The sequence below is a fragment of the Protobothrops mucrosquamatus genome, unplaced genomic scaffold (genome assembly GCF_001527695.2).
Source record: "Protobothrops mucrosquamatus isolate PMUCROS unplaced genomic scaffold, P.Mucros_1.0 scaffold6677, whole genome shotgun sequence".
Classification (NCBI taxonomy): Eukaryota; Metazoa; Chordata; class Lepidosauria; order Squamata; family Viperidae; genus Protobothrops; species Protobothrops mucrosquamatus.
The window spans coordinates 9109-17331 of NW_015392496.1; the positions used below are offsets into that span (position 1 = coordinate 9109).

General features: G+C 51.7%; 1 protein-coding gene across 1 annotated transcript; it reads right to left on the reverse strand.

Annotated features, from left to right (window-relative positions):
• Window positions 1–3020: 3020 nt before the first annotated feature.
• LOC107300325 (DLA class II histocompatibility antigen, DR-1 beta chain-like) lies at window positions 3021–7568 on the reverse strand (the record flags this gene model as incomplete). The annotated part of the gene is made up of 3 exons (XM_029286980.1): window positions 3021–3130; window positions 3290–3571; window positions 7296–7568. Coding segments are annotated over 3 exons (665 nt in total), but the record flags the coding sequence as incomplete, so codon positions are not given.
• Window positions 7569–8223: the final 655 nt, after the last annotated feature.

Consider the following 8223-nt stretch of genomic DNA (forward strand, 5'->3'; position numbering starts at 1 on the left):
AGTTATAGAAATGACAACTTTCAGATCATTCTATACATCTCCCAGCTTTGCATTTGGAGTGAAATGAATTATTTTATTATTTTATTTCAAAACGGTCAGAGAGGAGGGTAATTTCCCTAAGAACCGCCCGCCGTGGTGCTTGAGGAACTCCTGTCTCTCAGCCCTGCCCCTTTCAAGGAGGAGAGTTTGGGTGGGGGGGGGGAGCAGAGGGAAAGCGTTCTCTTCTCACGGAGGAAATTGGCCTCAGTGGCTCGCCGTACGCGAAGCCTTAAGCAGCAGCGTGAGAGTTGGAAGAGCGAGGGGTTCGCCTTTCCATCCCTGCTGCGGGGCTTGCAGCTTTGTGGGTTGGGACTTTCATGCTCGCGGGATTCGAAATGCCACAATCGAGCGCGCCCCCCCAGATGTTGCGCCCGGTGCGCCCGGGCCCCCCTCCACCCCCCCACGCTACGCCACTGCCACCAACGTATTCTTCATATGCCCCAGATTATTATTATTATTATTATTATTATTATTATTATTATTATTATTATTATTATTATTATTATTATTATTATTATTATTATTATTATTTTATTATTATTATTTCAATTTATATCCCGCCCTTCTCCCGAAGGACTCAGGGCGGCTCACAACATTATTAAAACAAAGAAAGACCCACACACCCCACCGAATAAAAGATGAGGAATGGGAGGGGGGAAATCTGCCCTTGGAGATCTAAGCCATGGGAATCACGCAGAACCAGTCTGGATGACCTCTGGAGGGGGCAAGGCTCAGTGGGAGAGCTATCTAGGGGCATCTAGGGGGGCTGGGGAGAAGGGAGGGGCCTTCCATTCAGAGTTGCCCCCTTGATCTTTCCTCTCTCCCGCAGAGTTGCTCTCCCTCCCCCCCCTGATGGCAAATGTCTCCTACACCAGGAATGGCTTCGGGTGGACTTTCTGCTCTGGCCCAAAGAGGCCCTGGGGAAGACACCCTTCCCAACATCCCCTGCCCAGGAGCCCTCAGACCAGGGAGATGGACATCAGTGCAACCTTCCCAGAGATCAAGGCCATTGGCCACAGGACCACTCAGGGCCTTTTCTGAGGGGGGGTCTCAGATGAGCTCCAGTTGGGGGCCACACGTGAGACTCACACAGGACTCTCTCTGTTGGGGACCATCGGGTCAGGATGGGGTCCTTCACCCAGGACATGAAGCAGGAGGACCCTCAAACTGTGCAGGAGACACTGCTCTAGGAGTCTCCTCTGCCCAGAGGGAGGGGGCTTCAGACCCGAAGGCAGGGAGGGCTGTGGGGCGGCAGTGGCGATAGGTGGGCAGTCCTGGAAAAGGCCTCTGGGGTCTCAGGTGGAGGGAGGGAGGCTTTGGGTGCCAAAATGGGGCAGGACCCTCCAGTTGTGAAGGAGAGAAATGGCAGAAATGGCTGGGTGAAGGTATGGGGAGTCTCGGGTGTCCCCCAATGGCTCCCCACAAGTGCTTGAAGGCGACCATGCCTCCTGGCATCCTGGTCCTCAAAAGTAAGGTTGAGGAGAAGCAGAGCAAGGGAGCCTATGAGCAGGAGGGGAGTCCTGCCCCTTCCCCACCCTGGGATCTACCCATCCTCCTCCCAAACCAGTTTTAACTTTGGACCTGAAGTAGTTGGGATGGTTGATCCAGAGGCAGGGGAGGTGTCAATCTGGGGAGGGGAAGGGGAGAATGGAGGACCCTCCTTTGGGGGGGAGAGGAAAGAGGAAGAGGAAGGAAGGAAGGAAGGAAGGAAGGAAGGAATTCCAGGATTTTTCTTACAATGTTTATTTTTTTATGGCAAAGCGAAGGGAAGGGATTCGGACAAAGAGTAATGAAGATGAAGCTGCTGTGGATTTAAAGCCGGGAGAGATTTGGGTGTCTGGACTGACAGGCAGGTCCAGAGTCCCAGGGGTCAGTCTAGATGGTCTCCACCACTCCCTCACAAGAAAGAGAGGCCTTCAAAGGAAAGCCAAAGTGTCCCAGCAGGAAAAGCTCCAGGCTGCCATTCTCCACCTCCCACAAATCTAAAATCTTGACCCCCCATTTTTCAGAGATTGCAAAAAAGAGACAGAAATTAATCAGCTAATGAAAAAAAAACAACTTCCTTTCCCACCAGGAAGCAGGAAGGACGGCAAGATTAATTCATGAGTGCTGTAGAAAAAAAGAGATGGGGAAGAAAGTTAGAAAATAAAGTGAAGCCAGTGTAAATAGCTTATTATTCCTCTCTTTCAGCCACCCCACCCAGACAGGCCCACATTGCAGGGGGGTGGTTGTTAGGTAGGAACAAAATGAGGGAGTGCCCCCCCTTTTTTTCAAAGTGGAAAAGGATGCAAAGGACCAGCAATTCATCTCCAGAGGCTTATTGAATTTTTCCCAATTGACTTAACTGGGGGGTTAATCAGGAAAGGAGGCCTCCCCTCCCCCAGACGTTTCATATCAACAAAGAAGATGGGGCTACGATGGGGGGGGAGCAAAGCTGGGTGTCCCTTGGCCAGAAATTGTGAGAAATGTCACAAGGAGACTTCCCTTCTCTTTTGCAATTTCCCAAAACCTGGAAACATCCTGGGGCAGATTTTAGTGTTTGTGTGTGTGTTTGTTTTCGGTTGCACTGTTTTCAGGTCTCTGTAATGAAAAGCTGCCCAAAATTTCAAAAATTTGTGTTATCCATAGCTAGGAGATTTTGTTCAGGCACTTTTTTTTTAAAGGAACAATTAACGAATGTTAAAGAAACATCTATAACTTGGGGAGAAACTCACCTGCAGGAGGCTGGATGGGAGTTGCTGGAAGGAGAAAAAGAGCCAATCAGGACCCTTCATGGGCTGAAGGACTCAGGGGGCCCCTCGCCATTGATAGCCCATAATAAGTTGCACAATGCTCACTTATACAGTAGACTCTCAGAGAACAGAATTTCCCAAGCAAATTTCCCAGGGGAGCCTCCTTGCCATCTGCTAAGCTTGCTGAGAGGCCTCCCCTGGATGGTCCCCTCCCCACAATCTCTCATCCAGCCCCCCAGACTCACCTGTCTTGCTCTTCAGGTAGAGGGAGAGCCCCATGGCAAAGAATATCACACCGATCACGGCTGCCACGATCCCCGTCCAGAGTTTCCTCCTGGCAGAGTTGGAGGAACGGGGCTCTGGGGAAGGAGAAGGAGCCTCCCCTGAGTAGGAAGATGAGGACCAGCTTTCCCCCCCAGGAGGGTCCATCCCAGCTCCCCCCACAGGGAGGGTCCCTCCCCCTTCTCAGGGCAGGAGGGGGTCCCCAGACCAGGAGGGGAGGGAGGGGAGGGGCTCACCCCACTGGACGGTGATCGGGGCCTCCAGGCTGGCGTGCCCCACCTGGCAGGTGTAGACATCCCCCCACTGGGGCTGGGTCTCCAGCATCACCTGGAGCTGGTAGGTCCAGTCTCCGTTCTGGAGCTCCTCCCCGAAGGCCATGCCCTCCTCCTCCGGGCGCCCGTTCTTCAGCCACCGGACCTCAATCTCCACGGGGTAGAAGCCCTTCGCGGTGCAGAGAAGGATGATGTTGGGGGAAGCAGAATCCAGCTTGGTGGGGGAGATGGAGACGGTGGGCTTGACTGGAAGGGAGGAAGGGGAGGAGGGACATGGAGGAGACACAGGAGGGGCCAGAACGGGAGACCAAGTGGGTTAGTTCAGGCCAAGAGCCCTTTTTACTCCTGAAAATATTATTTGTTTTAAGTGATTTCCAAAGCAAACTGCAGAAAGAAATTAAACGGGATCCTGAAAGATGGAAAAACATAAATCATTCCTGGTTGGGATCAGTTTCCATCATCAACTTGCACAAGTCCAACAGGAATAAATGCTGGAAATGCCCCAGGATGGAAGGAATTTCATGCTAAATGTATGGGAGACGGAAAGAGACCCAAAAGATGGGGAAGACACACACAGCATGTTTTGGAGAATTGCAGGGATCCCATTCAAAAGAAAACCTTTTTTTAAAAAAAATAGGTATAATACCGGAACATCATCTCATGATAAAATGTCTCTAGGCAGCTTACAGCAGGGCTTTTCAACCGGTGGTACGTGTATCACCTATGGTACATGAGCACATGACAGATGGTATGCTGCCCTGCCCAGCCACGTGTAGTGGGGGAAGGAACGAGCCAGCGCAGGCAAGGACTTACTGTGAGAGAGTCCTCTGGAGCTGCAGAGTGGCTGGGGCGAGGCAAAGGCCCTAGGCTCACTTCCGGTTCACCCCCTTCCCCCTTGAGAAAGGAGGTGGAGGGGGCGGAGACAGGAGAGGCTATAAAAGGAGGCAGTTTGGGCCGGGAGAAGGAGAGAGAGAAAAAGAAACAGCCTTGGGAGGAGGCAGAGTCAGCTCTAGCTGCACGGAATGGAAAGAAGAAGGAGGAGGGTGGGGGGAGAGGAGAGGAGATCAAGCAGGCTAGCCACAAGTGGATCTACAACTTCTGTGGCAGCCACGTGTGCTGGCAGCAAACAAGAGGCAAGGAACGTAGGGAGGAGGGGTTGCCCTCCATGAGGAATGAAGAAAGGCAGCAATGAAGAAAGGCAGCACCGGCTGGAGGTGAATCACGGAGGGAGATGGAGAATGAAAGGATTCTTATGGGCTTTTGTGACTTTGAAGTTCTGGGATTTGTGCAATGGGGGCTTTGTGTTCTTAAGGAGTGTTTGGCAATTTCAATTTGGCTGATGGCTGATGTCTCAGGTTAGCTTCTACTGCTGTGCTGCTGTTAGCTGTAAGTTTTGCTGCAAGGGAGTTTGAAGTATTTTTCTCCTGAATGGATTTTGCCTGTAGCATTCCTTTACTTATGAATGGAGCCATTTGGGGAGGCTGCCTTAGCCAGCAGCCACACTTACAACATATTATTTTTCTTCCTTAAGTGCGGACTGCACTCCTTAACTTTCCTTTCTAGCCAGTAGCTAATTCTTAAAGGGGAATGCACCTTTTTAAGCTAGTTCCCTCAATGGCTTGTCTTTTCTGTCTCTGGAGGCTTTTCCTTGTTTGATGAATATATAGAAGAGGGCAAATAGGGAGGGTTCAAATTCTTCCTTCAGAAGGAGATGGGAATGAGAAAGAGGGAGACAGGGAAGAGGGAGGGAGGGAAGGAAGTCCCGCCTTAGCACTTGGCCATCTGCCAATGACTTTGCTTGTCAAAAGGTTGCAAAAGGGGATCACATGACCCTGGGACACTGTGACCATCATAAATATGAATCCGTTGCCAAGCATCCAAATATAAATCACATGACCCTGGGCATGGTGCAATGGTTATAAGTGTGAAAAATTGTCATAAGTCATTTCAGTGCAATTGCAACTTTGAACAGGTTTTTTTTTTTTTTTTTGGTCATCAAATTTTTGGCACCTTGCTAGGTGGTACTCGAATATTGCCATATCCTAAAAGTGGTACAGTCGGTGAAAAGGTCGAAAAGCCCTGGCTAACAGCATTAACACATTAAAATCCTAACAGATAAATATTTCTATATTAATAAAAATGGAATTCCCAGTCAAGATAAAATTATAGTTGAAAGATGGGGAGGAACAGGACGTGTGAGGGGCGAGGGGGGTTGCCTCTGAATTCAACAACTACCTCCAGTGTGAGGCTCCCCATTGGGACCCCCTGATTTTGAGCCAGGTCTCGCCTAATCTGTACTTGAACCTTTGTTTTTTTCTGCCCAAGTTCCCCCCCCCAACCTCTCCCTGCAGCCATCTGGCCTCCCTTCCAGCCCCATTTCCCCCGGGGAAGGAGGTGGGAAGGGGTCCGACCCTCCTACCTGGGATGGGGGTTCAGGGAGGGGTCTAGGAGAACTTGGTCCTTCTTAGATCCACTCCATGTCAGAGAACTTTTGCTAGCCATATTTTTCTCTGTTGAGGGATTCTCTGATGAAGAGCTCATTATATAATGTTTAAGAACATGCAATTTTTCAAGGTTTGGTTATTTGTAATTTAATCCTGGGATCTGGTCGGGATTTTTTTTATGAACAGTTAATTATCCTCCTAGGTTTGCAGAGAAAGGGGTGAAAATGGGGCTCTGGGGCTTTGCTTGGGGGGCACAGAGGAGGAGGCGGCCATGGGGCGGTCAGCCTCCTGAAGCCCTCCCCCTTTTAAGGAATTTTTATCACTGGATTTTAATCACTCCTGCCTTTTAAATCTTAAATTGTATAGAGTAGTTTGGTGGTTTCATATTTTATGTATATACCACGCAAAGTCCCTCTGTGAGAGAGAGGTTTTAAAAGCTGATAAGTAAATCAATATATTATTGATTTATTAATATAAAATATTGTATTGAAATATTATATAGCATATAGATTATATTGAAATATATCTATATATTGGGCAAGGGAGAGACCTTGCTGGATTCTGGAAAGAAGTTTTTCTGGGCAGGGGAAACTTTGGACCTTGGGAAGGGAAGGCAGATCATGGATCTGATCGGAATGAGAGGAATCTATTTCTTCCCTTTTCCATGTTTCATTGTCATCATTGTAGAATTTCAAACTTTTTAAAGGTAATTTATTTTTTAAACTTATTTTTTATACATTTTTATTTAGGGGTGATGTTATATCTTATGCCAATGGTGGCGAACCTATGGCATGTGTGCCAGAGGCGGCACTCAGAGCCCTCTCTGTGGGCACTTCTCTTAACTGCTGGCGGTGGGCTGCGGAGCCCCAGAATGCACCGGTCGAGGGGCCGGCAGGCTGTGGCTGCTGACGGACAGTCGGCCCCCATGCGCTCTCTGGCCTCTGTGTGTGGGAGCCGATGGTGTCAGACAGTAGCCGCCCTGGGCCCTGTCTTGCCTTTCCCTGCGATAATGGCAACCTTGACCTGCGTCACCCCGCAAGACGAGCCTCCTGCCCACCACCCCACCTGCCAGAGACCCCCTGGATCTCCCCCAACCCTGCCCAGCCCCCATAGGCATCCCTCCCCACGAGCAAGATTGAGGTGACCATGCCCACCTTGGCCACACCCACCCAGTCTGCCATGACCACCACAGCCACGCCCACCCAGTGGGCCACACCCACCCGGCACCCGGCGATGCATAAGTGGGTTTTGGGCTGCAGTTTGGGCACTCGGTCTCTACAAGGTTCGCCATCACTGTCTTGTGCCATGCAGAGCCCCGCTTTGAGGGAGGGAGGGAGGGAGGGAGGGGGGCGGTTTAGGAGTATCCATAAATAGCAATAAATACCAACGAATGAATTTCGTAGATCGGAGAGCACAGAATACATCAGGGGCAAATCTTTCTCCGGGAGAGTCCTAACGAATGAAATGAAAAGGGGGGTCCCTGCATTCCCCCCCCCCCTCCATGGAACTCCCCCTCCCCCACTCACCTCTCCGGCCAACCGCAGAAATGCTCTGGGCAACCTCGTAGTTGTTTCGGCAGAAGCGATTCACTCCGGCCTTCCAGTACTGCAGGAGGCGCTCATCCCTGTTCCAAGCCTGGGCAAGCGCCTGCCAGGGCGCCGTGACGGCCTGGAACTCCCCGCGGGCGCTGTCGAAGCGGAGATACTCCTGCCGGTCGTAGATGTACCTGTTCAGGAGCCTCACCCGCCGCGTCCCGTTGAGGAAGCGGCACTCGGCCTTCGCCTGGTACAGGAAGTGGGCTGCGGGGAGGAGGAGGAGGAGGAGGAGGAGGAGGAGGAAGGGCGTCAGGAGGGACTCCAGGGCCCATGGTTCCCAGCCTCTCCTCGAGGAGGCACACAATCGTATTAGAGGCGGGGAGGGAAACCTGCTGCGAGAGACTGCCGTTAGGCGCCCCCTGGAGGACGGATGGGGAACCGTCGGTCCCAGCGGGATTCCCCCTTGGTGGGGGGTCTGGAGGGGGCAGGAAAATGAGGGAGGGGATGAGCTTCCTGAGGGACCCCCCTTCTTTTCCCGAGGGTGGAAAAAGGCAGGCAGAAGTTCCTCTGGTCCAGCACTCGGCCTAACTCTGTAGGGAACGTTGGATCCCGGTGGGGCCTCTTCGCCCCCACAAAGCGACAGGAAATACGCGGGGAGGGAAGAGAAACCCCCCCCCAAGAACTCTCTGGGCTGGAGGGACAGTAAGATCCTCTCCCTTTGGGGGAGAATATGGGGAGGGGGTCACAATAAAGATACCTACACCCATGCTCCTGGGCTCTCCCCACCCTTCCAGCCCCACATTCCTTTTTCTTCTCCCCCCCTTGCCCCCATCTTCAGCCCCACAAGCTGCCTTTGGATGATTTTTGAGGCCTCTTTCCTGTCCCCTTCCCCAAAAGACCCCCCCTGCAGCCCCCCAAT